The 14,232-nt window shown below is 40.7% G+C and overlaps 2 protein-coding genes across 6 annotated transcripts in view; one reads left to right on the forward strand and one right to left on the reverse strand.

The window, feature by feature from the left end:
• HIBCH (3-hydroxyisobutyryl-CoA hydrolase) overlaps positions 1-10,179 on the reverse strand; it is a 144,637-nt gene extending 134,458 nt beyond the window's left edge. The window contains exons 1-2 of the mRNA XM_034954672.3: positions 9,575-10,179; positions 6,312-8,053 (exon numbers count right to left, since the gene is read on the reverse strand). Coding sequence (XP_034810563.2) covers positions 6,312-6,508 — 197 coding nt within the window. The 5' untranslated portion in view covers positions 6,509-8,053; positions 9,575-10,179. The remainder of the gene's footprint in view (positions 1-6,311; positions 8,054-9,574) is intronic.
• The window catches only part of INPP1 (inositol polyphosphate-1-phosphatase), a 32,290-nt gene continuing 19,678 nt past the window's right edge, over positions 1,621-14,232 (forward strand). Inside the window, exon 1 of one of the 5 annotated variants that reach the window (XM_008950602.5) lies at positions 1,621-6,281. The gene's annotated coding sequence lies outside the window, so the exon portion shown is untranslated. Of the gene's footprint in view, positions 6,399-11,200; positions 11,345-14,232 lie in introns of those variants that run through there. The other 4 variants (XM_008950604.5, XM_008950605.5, XM_003825276.4 and 1 more) reach the window with 4 other exon arrangements.

Here is a 14,232-nt window from a genome sequence, read left to right on the forward strand (position 1 = left end):
CTTGAGGCCAGGAGTTCCTGGGCAACAGAGTCAGACTCCATCTGCATAAAAAATTAAAAAATTAGCTGGGCGTAGTGATGCACACCTGCAGTCCCAGCTACTTGGGAGGCTGAGGCAGGAAGATCACTTGAGCCAAAGAGTTTGAGGCTGCAGTGAGCTATGATTGCACCTTTGCACTCCAGCCTGGGTGACAGAATGAAGCCCTGTCTCTAAAAATAAAACAGAAAAGTAAAATAAGAACAGTTATACAAATATATTTTAATAAAAGTTATACACTGTGGCCATAACTTTTGCAGTTTGAGGTACAACAGCAAAACTAACATGAATTTCTTTTTCCTTCACAATTTCACAGGTAGAAGATTCATTCTTATCATAGATCTTAGCGACCTCAGCATATGGATTTTTTTTCTTTCCTTACTAATTCAAAAACTTTTGGGTTTTCACTTAAAAGAAGCACTTTATGACTTTTCTTTGGCATACCCAAATTGCCAACATTACTACTCTTGTGTTTAGGGGCCATTATTAAGTTAAATAAGTGTTACTTGGACATAAGTACTGCAATACCTTGACAGTAGGTCTGACAACCAAGCCAACTACAAAGTGACTAACAGACAGGGGAGCATCTACAGTGTGGACACACTGAACAAGAGGGATGACCCATGGCCTGGACAGGATACAGCAGGATGGTGCACAATGTAAAACTTATGAATTGTTTTATTTCTGGAATTTTTCATTTAATATTTTCAGATCTTGGTTGATCATAACTGAAACCTTGGAAGCAAAACTACAGATAAGGGGAGACTACTGTACTGGGAACTCAGATGTTCAATAATAGAGGAAACCTTAACTAAATAATGACATCAACCATTCTGCTATTAAATAAAAGTGCTCAGAAGAGCATTATGTAATCAGGGAGTACAGAAGAGAGAGCAACCAACTCCTTACAGAGATTGTAATAAAAGATTTTCCCAAATTAACAAATGAGGTGCTTTGTTGTCCCCCAAGCAAAGTTTCGTATATTTTTGCTAATTATATAAACAATACATTTCATTATGGGAAACATATACATAAAATAAAAAGCAAATATCTACAATTCCATCCCCTGCCCTAGACCACTATAAATATCTGTTTATATCTTTCCAGATTTTTTTCTATGCATTTATACACACATGATTATGTTGTTTTTGGGATCACACCATATTATTTTGTAAACTGTATTTTCCACTTAATAAATCATAAATACTATTTTATCCAATAGATACCATTCTGAAACATTTTAAAATTTTAACACTTTTTAAAAACTTGCCTACGTGTATCTAGTTGTAACTAATTTTTATTCTCGGACATTTAGTTTGGTTTCTCTTTTGGCCATTACCAAATGTACTGTGATGAGACTTTACATTTTGGGGGTGATACAGTTTGGATGTCCCATTCAAATTTCATGTTGAGATATAATCTCCAGTGTTGGAGGTGGAGCCTGGTGGGAGGTGTTTGGATCATAGGGGCGGATCCCTCATGAATAGCTTGGGCCATCTCCTTGGTGATAAGTGTGCTCTCACTCTGAGCTCACAGAGATCTCATTGTTTATGTGGCTCCTCCCCCCCAACTCCTTCTTGCTCCCGTTCTCACCATGTGAGACATCTGCTCCCCATCACCTTCCAGCATGATTGGAAGCTTCCTGAGGCCCCCCTAGAAGCAGATGGCATTATGCTTCTTGTACAGCCTGCAGAACCATGAGCCAGTTAAACCACTTTTCATATAAATTAACCAGCCTCAGGTATTTCTTTATAGTAATGCAAGAATGGCCTAACAAGGGCAGGGGGAGGGGGGGCAGTTTTTTTTTTTTTTAAACACACACACAAAAGAAAAGCCACAGAGACATATGTGGCCTTCAAAGCCCAAAGTATTTGCCATCTGACCTTTTATAGAAAATGTTTGTATTATAAATTTCCAGGAATGTAATTTTTAAGTCAAAGTGTGTGAACATTTTTGAGGCTTTCACTACATTCTGTCAAATTGCTCTCCAGAATCGTTGAGCCAATTTACACCCTTCTCAGTAACGTATGAGTTTCTTTAGTTGCTATACATCCTACTCCAAGGGTCACTGGCCCAAATTACTAGCTCTGAGTATTATTTTATTCTCAATTTGATGGTGCATTATCATTTTAAGTTTTCACTTCTCTTAAAAATGTTTGGCCATTTACATTTTTCTCTCATGATGACGAATTTGCATTTTGCTCATTTTTAGTAGGCTATTTTTTCTTTCTAAGTTCTCTTTAATGTTATACTTATCTTTCATGTATATTGCAAATTTTTTATAATTTTTACTTGTTTTTAAATTTTATTCTATGGGGTTTTTTTTTTGGATAAAAGAAGTTAAAAGTTCAACAGTCAGATCTGTCACTTTTCCTTTGTAATTTCAGCCGTTGTTTCATGCTTAGTTTGAGATTAAAAGCAATTCACTTGTATTTTCTCCTTGCCCTTTTAAGACTTAAAAACATTTAAATGGGGAAAGGATTCCCTATTTAATAAATGGTGCTGGGAAAACTGGCTAGCCATATGTAGAAAGCTGAAACTGGATCCCTTCCTTACACCTTATACAAAAATCAATTCAAGATGGATTAAAGATTTAAACGTTAGACCTAAAACCATAAAAACCCTAGAAGAAAACCTAGGCATTACCATTCAGGACATAGGCATGGGCAAGGACTTCATGTCCAAAACACCAAAAGCAATGGCAACAAAAGCCAAAATTGACAAATGGGATCTAATTAAACTAAAGAGCTTCTGCACAGCAAAAGAAACTACCATCAGAGTGAATAGGCAACCTACAACATGGGAGAAAATTTTCGCAACCTACTCATCTGACAAAGGGCTAATATCCAGAATCTACAGTGAACTCAAACAAATTTACAAGAAAAAAACAAACAACCCCATCAAAAAGTGGGCGAAGGACATGAACAGGCACTTCTCAAAAGAAGACATTTATGCAGCCAAAAAACACATGAAAAAATGCTCATCATCACTGGCCATCAGAGAAATGCAAATCAAAACCACTGTGAGATATCATCTCACACCAGTTAGAATGGCAATCATTCAAAAGTCAGGAAACAGCAGGTGCTGGAGAGGATGTGGAGAAATAGGAACACTTTTACACTGTTGGTGGGACTGTAAACTAGTTCAACCATTGTGGAAGTCAGTGTGGCGATTCCTCAGGGATCTAGAACTAGAAATACCATTTGACCCAGCCATCCCATTACTGGGTATATACCCAAATGACTATAAATCATGCTGCTATAAAGACACATGCACACGTATGTTTATTGCGGCATTATTCACAATAGCAAAGACTTGGAACCAACCCAAATGTCCAACAATGATAGACTGGATTAAGAAAATGTGGCACATATACACCATGGAATACTATGCAGCCATAAAAAATGATGAGTTCATATCCTTTGTAGGGACATGGATGAAATTGGAAACCATCATTCTCAGTAAACTATCGCAAGAACAAAAAAGCAAACACCGCATATTCTCACTCATAGGTGGGAATTGACCAATGAGATCACATGGACACAGGAAGGGGAATATCATACTCTGGGGACTGTGGTGGGGGGGGGGAGGGGGGAGGGATAGCACTGGGAGATATACCTAATGCTAGATGACGAGTTAGTGGGTGCAGCGCACCAGCATGGCACATGTATACATATGTAACTAACCTGCACAATGTGCACATGTACCCTAAAACTTAAAGTATAATAATAAAAAAAAAATTTAAATCTTTTAATCCTGTTCAAATTTAGTGTCTGGGAAACATTTTAGAAGGATGAATAGGTAATATTATGTTAGTCCTGGAGTCAGATTGCTGGGTTCAAATTTAGCCTCACCAAATACTACATATTTCTGCAAATCACTTAAACTCTTTAAGTCTTAGTTTTCTTGTTTATAAAATGGAGATAACAGTAACATTTACCATAGGGTTGATGTAAGAATTAACAGTTATAAATCACAGAAAGTACTTAGCACAGTGTCATTAGCTATTATTATAGCAGCAAGAGAATACTCTCCCAGGCAAAAGCAATAACATGTATAAAGGTGCAAATGTATGAAATCTGTTTGCATATTCAGGGAACTAGATGTGGTGTAGTAAAATGAGGTGTAATATTCAAGGGGCAGAGTTGACAGATGCGAGGGGTGATGGGTCTTGAATGAGTTGCTCAGGAACTTGCTCTTGATATTATCAGAGATTGGGAGCCAATGAAAGCTTTTAAGCAAGCAAGAAACCCTGCAGATGTGTGGTAGCAAAGTGGAAAATGGACTAGATTCCGCCAGGTGCAGTGGCTCACGCCTGGAATCCTAGCACTTTGGGAGGCTGAGCTGGGCGGATCCCCTGAGGTCAGGAGTTCGAGACCAGCCTGGCCAACATGGTGAAACCTCGTCTCTACTAAAAATACAAAATTAGCTGGGCATAGTGGCAGTCACTTGTAATCCCAGTTACTAGGGAGGCTGAGGTGGGAGAATCGCTTGAACAAAGGAGGCAGAGGTTGCAGTGAGCCAAGATCATGCCACTGCACTCCAGCCTGGGCAACAGAGTGAGACTCTATCTTAAAAAAAAAAAAAGAAAAGAAAAGAAAAGAAAAATGGACTAGATTTATATCCCTTGCTCTACCCTGTCTTCCCCAAATTTAAATTCCTGCTTCCTAGAGGCAAATTCTTTCACCTTCTATGTCTCTGGTATTTATCTCCTTACTTTTAAGAATCATGTTTAAATTGTTTCTTGATTTTGCCATCATAGATATGATTATGAGGCTAATTAAACAGTAACCCTAACCGCTCTGAGAATGGACCTAAGAAATGAATGTGAGAAAGAAAGTAGAAGCAGCCCACTTGCTAGTGAGTGAAAGCCAGGGAAGGGTGGGGGGATGTGGGGAGAAATTGTCTCAAGTTGGAGAACCCAGGTGCAGGCTGGGAGCAGTACCATGAATTCCATTCAAGAAGCCAAACGTTTTAAGCACCATTTCCTGGAGTTTGCCAAGTTGAGTATTGCCCCAGCCTCCTGTCTTGTTGGTTCCTCACTGCTGAAGAAGACCAAGTGTTGACAACTCAGTGAGGCAGTCTCAGCTGGAGTGGAAAAATGTAGCTAAGAAAACGTGCCAGACAAAGCTTTAAGCAGAGCTTCCCAACTGGATGCCGTGAAACGAATGACAGGGATGCAGATACAGCATGGTTCTTCCCAGCCCTCCAAGTGCAAGGGCTTCTGCAGGAAGCCTTCTGCAGGAGCAGCCTCTTCTGTTTACCCCCATTTTGACCCTTGTAATATCATCCTTTCCTACCTGTGCCAAGAAGTGAAAAGGTGTGTGAAGCGCCGCTTTAGAAGGCCCAGTACATTCACAAACATCAGCTTCTGGGCGAGGCTGCTTGGCCTCTTCTATTCAAAAGCTTTGTGTTGCCCTTTTAAGGTTTCTATTCCCCCCACCCCCACCCCGCCCACCAACACCCATTCCTACCTAGGTTCAACCCAAACCATCCTTAAGGTACACTGAGTATCACAGCACCAAAGGCTGGAGAGAGATGAGTTCCCCACCCTTGATGCGCTTCCTGTCCAGGTGGCCCGAGGCCCACTCCTTAAGACGCAAGGCCCAGAGACACTGCTGTGTCTTGAGGAACATCCAGTACACCTGACATTTCCATTAGAACAGTGGGACCCGGATACCACTGGCAGGAAGTCCATCTTCACAGCTACCAACCCATCTGTCAAACCCGCAGTCCCCTATGAGAGTACAGATGAATGGAGGAGGAAGATTTAAAAGTGAATTCGTGGGCGGCGACAAGGAAACAGCAGCCGTGGCCAAGATGACCCCAGAGCCCTTCCCTTCCTGGCCCTCCCTCTGAATCATCGCGCTCCACTTGTGACGTCGCGGACGCCCGGCTCGGGCAGGCGTGGGGGGCCCGCGCGTCCCGGGAGCCCCGAGGCGGCAGCGCGCGTTTCCACGCCGCGGTCCCGCGGGAAAGCCGGGGGCGGCGGCCTGGCTGAGGCCGAGCTCGGATCCGGTGCCGAGCCAAGCGGGGCCGTGCGTCGCCGGGGCTTCGCCTTCGCTCGCGTGACCTCCGCCGTCCTCCCCAACCCTCGTCCTCTGGCCGCGCCTGCGGCCGCACGCCCAGCGCCCCTCGCCTAACCTCGCGCCCGGGCCGCGCCTCCTCCTCCTCCTGCTCCCCGCCGCTTCCGTTTCTCGAGGGAAAGGCTGCTGCCTCTTGCTCTGTCCGCATCCCCGGCTTAGGTAACACGTTTTCCTCCTTACGACACCCACCACAGGGTCCCCGCGCCGCTGCCCTTCCTCCTTGGATCTGGGGCCCGGGCTGGTGAGCGGCGCGCGCCGTCGCCTCTCCGCGGGTAGGTGAGTCGATGGCGCCGGGAGGGTTCCTCGCCTCTGCGCGCCGGCCTGCGAGGTCCCTGCCCCGGCAGCGAGGCCGCCCCCGGCCCGGCCAGGCCAGGCATGCCCGGCATCGCCGCTGCAGCCAGCGCGGAGGGGAGCTCGCGAGTCCCGCGGCGCCCTTGGCCCTGCCCGAGCGGCCCGATGGGGTTGGGGGGCGGGAAGAAAGGGTGGCAAACAACGATTTAAAAAATCCAGTCATTAGTATTTGTAGGACGAAGAAGCTGATCTGACAGTTGTCCAGAGCAGTGGCCCAGCTGCAACAGGTAGATGGCGCAGCTGTCAGTGACCCCTTGGTCTCAGCCTTGGCTTTGAGAGATGCATCTGAGTGTCCCTAGCTGCCAGCTACCTCCAGTGACCTACTTGATGAGTGTGAAATAAATATGATGGGACTATATTTAGAAAAATCTTTACTTCCTTGCTGTTAATTCTCTCTGCATTTTGAAAGGTGGTTTTGTGAGGTGTGCATGATTAGTTGGTGTGTCCAGAGTGGTAGCTGGAAAAAAATATTTAACCTGGGTTTGGCCCTATCATGTAGACGGTTAGGCGCAAAGAGTGTGAAAGGAAACGCTTACTTTAGTACATCTATGAAAAACACTTATAAGAAACCACGGCTTGTTTTTTGGAGATTTCTCATTTTAAAGGTATTTTTAAAGTGTTGAATAAGCAGAAGTTTGCCCACTGTATGATGGTGTTCACTTCAAAAGAACAGTGGGTTAAAAGTATGGACAGACCACTTAAGTGGATCCCATCTGTTGAGTAAAAGATTTTTTAGCCCTTTTACTCTGATTCCTAGCTTTGAAGCCAGAAAAGTTGATAAGGATCAGCCCTGCTCAACTTGATAATAGTATAAGGATGAAAGTAATCCACTGAACTACTCTTGATTGGTGAATTAGCTAAGTGATCTCATTCTTACCTTTTAAAATAGAGAACATAAGGGAAAAAATAAAGGCAATGGAAGAATTCATTTTTTCAATACAGATATTTGTTTCCATTCTTATGTAGAGCCTACTTTATTTTTAAGTTTTTATGGATTTTTATACTACTTTTGAAGTTAGCTTAGTCATGAAGAGAATTATGTCAAATACATAGAGTTACACTGTACTTTTTGTGTAGAATAAGCTACCACTTTTCAAGCTTTTGGACTAAACCACCGCTTGCTTGGAAATTGCAGCTTTGACTAATGCCCTTTAAAATGATATACCTTATTATAGATTTAAATTATAGCTTTCCTTGTTATAGTCCTGAAAAAAATGAAAAGATAATTTCTTGTTTGACATAGAAGGCCTGTGAGACAAAAGTTATAAAGGTTATTATATATTTATTTTGCTTTTTAATTCTGTCTCTAATAACAGTTAGAAAATGTCTCATTCTATTTCATGTTATACAGAAATTGCTCAAAAGAGAATTATGTTATATAAAGTGATCAATGAAAACAAATGTCATCTTCATTTTTTAAAGGTGAGGATGGTGTATATAAGCACTTTTCCCCAATGTGAGTCCTTATGAATGTTCTTGTTAAAATACTTTGAATCTTGTAATGAAGTTAATAAAACTATGTTAATGTGTTTGGCTGAGAGCTTAGAAATAAAGCCTCTGGCTGGCGTGGTGGCTCACGCCTGTTATCCCTGCACTTTGGGAGGCCAAGGCAGGTGGATCACTTGAGGTTAGGAGTTAGAGACCAGCCTGGCCAACATGGTGAAACCCCGTCTCTAGTAAAAATACAAAAATTAGCCAGGCGTGGTAGCAAGCACCTGTAGTCCCAGCTATTCAGGAGGCTGAGGCTGGAGGATCCCTGGAACCCAGGAATCAGAGGTTGCAGTGAGCCCAGATCGCGCCACTGCACTCCAGCCTGGGCGACAAAGCAAGACTTCATCTCAAAAAATAAAAATTAAGTTAAAATTAAAAAAATAAAAGTTCTGCTTCCCATCTCCTATGATTGATGTTGGGTACTGTTTCTCAAACTTGTCTGATTGTAAAATTCCTCAGGGTAGTAGGCAAGTGGGGGAGTGGGTAGAATATAATAGTGGTTTAAAAGATTCCCAGATTGCAACTTGAGACTTCCTGGATCAGAATTTCTAAGAGAAAGGAGATATTTCAAATAGACAAAAATGATAAAATTTTAAAACAGTCAACAACAACAAAAAAGGTGAGTTTGGGAAATGCAGGTGGGAAATGACTATTGTTGGAATGAATAGTTGATAAAACTTATTAGGACTCCTGTACATAAAATGTTCATATATGGAAACTGATTTTATTAATATGATGATACCACTCATTTAGGAAATCTGAAACTTTTATATTTTTTTCTGGTCAAGCTTCTGCTGATCAAATTTAGCAAACATATTTTTGCATGTTTAGTCTTTTTTATGTGGTATGTAATGTTAATTCAATTTCTTGAATGTGATAAGCGCATTTTATTAATGGATGACTAATGCTGTAACTAGTAATCCACAGCAAAATATTGTACCTAATAATTTCTCTTTCTTTTTTTTCTTTTTTTCTTGAGAAAAGGTCACACTCTGTCATCCAGGCTGGAGTACAGTGGTGCGATCATGGCTCATGCAGCCTCCACCTCTCAGGCTCAAGGAATCCTCCCACCCCAGCCTCCCGAGTATCTGGGACTACAGGCACGTGCCACCATCCCAGCTAATTTTTAAAATTGTAGAGATGGGGTCCCACTATGTTGCCCAGGTTGGTCTCAAACTCCTGGGCTCATGACATCCTCCTGCCTCAGCCTCCCAAAATGCTGGGACTACAGGTGTGAGCTGCTGCACCCAGCCTAATTTCTTTCATATTATAGATTTATTTGTTACCTCTTCTATGTGCCTGATTAAATAATTATAGGCAAGACAGGCATGCAAATTTGAATACCTTATTAGTAGCTTTTTTTTTTTTTTTTTTTTTTTTTTTTGAGACAGAGCCTCACTCTGTTGCCCAGGCTAGAGTGCAGTGGTGTAATCTCAGCTCACAGCAACCTCTGCCTCCCAGGTTCAAGTGATTCTCCTGCCTTAGCCTCCCGAGTAGCTGGGATTACAGGCGCCCGCTACCACACCAGGCTAATTTTTTGTATTTTTAGTAGAGATGGGGTTTCACAGTGTTAGCCAGGATGGTCTCGATCTCCTGACCTCGTGATCCACCCGCCTTGGCCTCCCAAAGTGCTGGGATTACAGGCATGAGCCACCACACCTGGCTCCTTATTTGTAGCTTTTTAAAAAATGACTCTCAACCCCATTCAAAAAAGAAAAAAAAATTATTTGGCCGTAAAACTTGGTCAGTTATATATAAAAAAATTAACGAAATAGAATATTAAATACCTATAAAATAATTTGACAAGATGAGTTACCATAATGGAAAATGTCAGAATTTATTTTCCTTTTCCTTCTTCCTCTTTACATTGCTTTTCTTTCTCCTTTTTTTGGGGGGGATGGAGAGTGTGTGTTATTTGCTCATTTGTTTTTATTTTTAACCAACTAAATATTTAAAATATAGTAAATTATCCATGTTTAAATTAATTTAAATATTTTCCAACTTTACCAATAGATATTTAAACTTGCCCTTTTCCTCTAAAGTGACAATGGTAGGCTTTGCTCAATGCAAATGAGAGTAATAATTCATATCAAAGGAGTTAAATTCAAGTGACCAAAGGAAATTGTTCTTTTAACATTGCTTAAGGAAAGCATAACTTAAATTGATGCCATAATTTTTCATTATCAGCAACTCTTAAAATGAGGATGGAGGCTGGGCATGGTGGCTCATGCCTGTAATCCCAGCACTTTGGGAGGCCAAGGCGGGTGGATTACCTGAGGTCAGGAGTTCGAGACCAGCCTGGCCAACACGGCGAAACCTGGTCTCTACTAAAAATACAAAAATTAGCTAGGCGTGGTAGCGCGTGCCTGTAATCCCAGCTACTAGGGGGGCTAAGGCAGGAGAATCGCTTGAACCTGGGAGGCGGAGGTTGCAGTGAGTCAAGATCGTGCCACTGCACTCCAGCCTGGGCAACAGAGCGAGACTCCGTCTCAAAAACAAAACAAAACAAAACAAAACACCAGTGTGGTTGCTGTATGAAATCAACTTAAATAGCCCAGTGCTCTTCTTTAAACCTAATTTTCCTATCGCTACCCCCACTTGTTTTTTAAAAATATAAGTCAACAAATATTTATTATGCCCTTATTATGTAGATGATAAACATCAAAAGCTTTTGAAATGTGCATTTCTTTGAACCTGTAATTTTTTGTTTTTTTTTAACTTTAAAAAAATTGTGGTAAAAGATATCTAATATCAAATTTACCATTTTAACCGTTTTCAAATTACAGCTCAGTGGCATTAAGTACATTCACTTTGTTATGCAACCATCAGCACTGTTCATGTCCAGAACTTTTTCATCATCCCACACAAAAACTATACCCATTAAACAATGACTCTACCCCCTCTTCCCAGCCCCAGTAACCACCATCCTACTTTCTGTCTCCACGAATTTGACATTCTGAGTACCTCATACAAGTGGAATCATAGAGTATTTGTCTTTTTCAGTCTGGCTTATTCATGTACCATAATGTCTTCAAGTTTCATCCATGTTGTAGCATGTGTCAGAATTTCCTTTCTTTTTAAGGCTGAATAATACTTCCCAATCTCATTTATATGAGAAGTAGATATAAAAAACAGAGATGTTTTGAACTGGAACAGATCATAGAAATCATCCAATCCAACCTCTCTGCCCCTGCTTTTCTTTTCCTTTTTTATGTTTACAAAATGGGGAAAACAAGTCCTTCAGAGCTTACATCATGTGGCCGAGTTTATATACCTGATTGGCAAAACAGAGCCTAAGAACCAGCTCTCCTGTATCCCAAGCAAGGCTCTTTCTACCGCACACCCTGCAGGCCCATCCAGGCCCATCCAGACAATAAACAGTAAGTGTTAAAGGAGTTGGTGTCTCCAATTAGTATGGCATGAGTTCTAAAGGAAAGATAAATTGACTTTGGAATCTTCCTTAATTAATGAAAAATGTTACATTCAAAATAGATTGAAGATTAAGGCTAGGTGTGGTGGCTCACGCCTGTAATCCCAGCACTTTGGGAGGCCGAGGTGGGCAGATCACCTGAGATCAGGAGTTTGAGACCAGCCTTGCCAACATGGTGAAACCCATCTCTACTAAAAATACAAAAATTAGCCAGGTGTGGTGGCATGCACCTGTAGTCCCAGCCACTTGGGAGGTTGAAGCAGGAGAATCACTAGAGCCCGGGAGGCAGAGGTTGCAGTGAGCTGATACTGTACCATTGCACTGTAGCCTGGGTGATGGAAGCAAAACCCTGTCTGAAAAATAAAAATAAATTAGTAAGATTCTAGATTCTGATTAGCAGTGATCAAAATTATAAATAATATTCTATTGGAAAATATTCTTGCTTCAAACCATACATCTGACCCTTTTTTCTGCCTTGAATTTTGCATCAAATTTGTATTTTTAAAAAATTTATTCTTTCTGATAGTTAAGATAGTTACATTGCATCTGCTTCTATTTGTATACTATCTGATTTCAGGTTTCATTTGTGGCAACAGGGTTCTAAAAACATCTCTTAGCATACAAAAACTTAAGCATATACTGTAGTTGGAACACAGCAGATAAAAAAATATCTAAATGAACAAAGTTTCTCTTTAGCGAAAATACTTCCAACTATGGAAAAGGGAGTTTAAAAAATAAGGTCACTATCAAACTTTAAAGTTTTTGTCGGTTTGTTTGTTTGTTTTTGAGACAGAGTTCACCATGTCACCTAGGCTGGAGTGCAGTGGTGTGATCTTGGTTCACTGCAACCTCTGCCTCCCAGGCTCAAGTGATTCTCCTGCCTCAGCCTCCTGAGTAGTTGGGATTACAGGCATGCGCCACCATGCCTGGCTAATTTTTGTATTTTTAGTAGAAATGGGATTTTGCCATGTTGGCCAGGCTGGCCTTGAACTCCTGACCTCAGGTGATCCACCCGCCTCAGCCTCCCAAAGTCCTGGGATTATAGGCATGAGCCACCATGCCCAGACAAATTTTAAGGTATTTCTAAATGGAATACTTTTTCACAATTTTCAGATGAGTTCTGAGAAGTATCCAAAATTCATCCTTTATAAAATTGTTACGTTACTACAGAATACCTATTATGTAGATCAACTATTTTTTTCCGAGCGTTTAATTTACTTTACAAAAAGGCAATATAAGTTGACTCTTAGTGGAACAAGGCTCCCTGTTCTGTTCTTAAGTAACCAGTGAGTGTAGAGCTGATTGTTGCACCTGTTGTTTCCTTAAATTGTTGGATAAAAATCAGCTGACATTCCCCTTTCTAAAAGTCTTTATTTTTAATGTGTCTTACTTCTTGATCTTAGCTGATTTGGAAAACACAGCTTTAGCACAGGCTTCCATATACAAGCTATCAGAACAGCATTTGAGAACAAGGGACATCTTTGTAGCCTATTGCTTTGAGCAGCTTCAGTGAGCAAAAATGTAGGCTAATGTGGTCCATTGGTACACTTGCTCACAATAGAGCAAGTGTAGACTGACCAGCTTAGAGTAATGTGTATGTCATCATCATTTGAGATGGAATTGAAGTTTGAAGGTTAGGGAGGAAAGAGAGAGAAATGTTAGGGTTAAATAAAAGATTCACATATACCATATTTAGTATCTTTTCTCACAAAACCAAATTAAACTCACTATTTTGAGTGATTTAATTAAATTAATCTTGTCACAGATAGGTCACCTCTAGATGAAAGGGGATAATTTTAGGTTGTGATTTGGTGCTCCAAAAATGTGGTTCAGCTGCTAGTTATTCAGATACAGCCTTGGTTTGTTCTTGTAAATGAATACAGAATATATGTAGACTTTTATACAAATATGGGCCTGTATGTCTAATGCTGATAAAATCCAAGTACAATAAACAGTGTGACAAGGATGAATTCTGTATTCACAAAGCTAAGGGAAAATTCATCAGCCAACATTTATTGAACACCTCTGAGTTAATGCAGTACGAGTCCTAAGACACCAAATGCATTTAAATCTCTTGTTAGAGCATAGACAAGTAAACCAATGTATAGAGTGTTGGAAAGCTGGGATAGAGATTTGACCCATCTCCATTCCCCCATGGCCCAGGTGCCTAAGATGGAGGAGGAGTCAGAAATGTCTCCTGAAGGAGCCAACAGTTGAAATGATTCTCCTTTTGCACATATATTTTTAAAAAACAAACCTTTTTAGTGAATTAGAAATATACACATAAACATTAGGAATCTCAGCAGATAGCTAATAAATTGATACAAAGTCAACCCACCCGTGTAACCATCACTCATATCCAGAACATTACCAGAGCTGCCATCAGTAACCCCACCTTCTTCTCCAAGGACACCACCATTGTGACTTCCAACACTATAGGTTGGTTTTGCCTGTTTTTGAACTTTAAATTGATTAAATGGCACAGCATATATCTTTTGTGCCTGACCTCTTTCACTTGACAGCATGTTTTTGTGAGATGCATCCATGTTGTGGCCTATTGTCGCAATTCATTCATTTTCTCTGCTGTATAGCATTTCATTACATGAATATGCTGCAGTTTATTCCATTTTACTATTGATGCTTGTTTGGGTTATTACCAATGTTAGATTATTACAAATAATGCTGCTCACAAGTACGTGTCTTTTAATCCATACCCGCATGAATTTTGTTGGGTAAATATCTACAAGGGAAATTAAATTGCTGGATCATAGATTATACTTATAGTCAACAAATTACAAATAGTTTTCCAAAATGATTATACCAATTTCATTCATGCCC

Source organism: Pan paniscus, chromosome 13, assembly GCF_029289425.2.
Source record: "Pan paniscus chromosome 13, NHGRI_mPanPan1-v2.0_pri, whole genome shotgun sequence".
Taxonomy (NCBI): domain Eukaryota; kingdom Metazoa; phylum Chordata; class Mammalia; order Primates; family Hominidae; genus Pan; species Pan paniscus.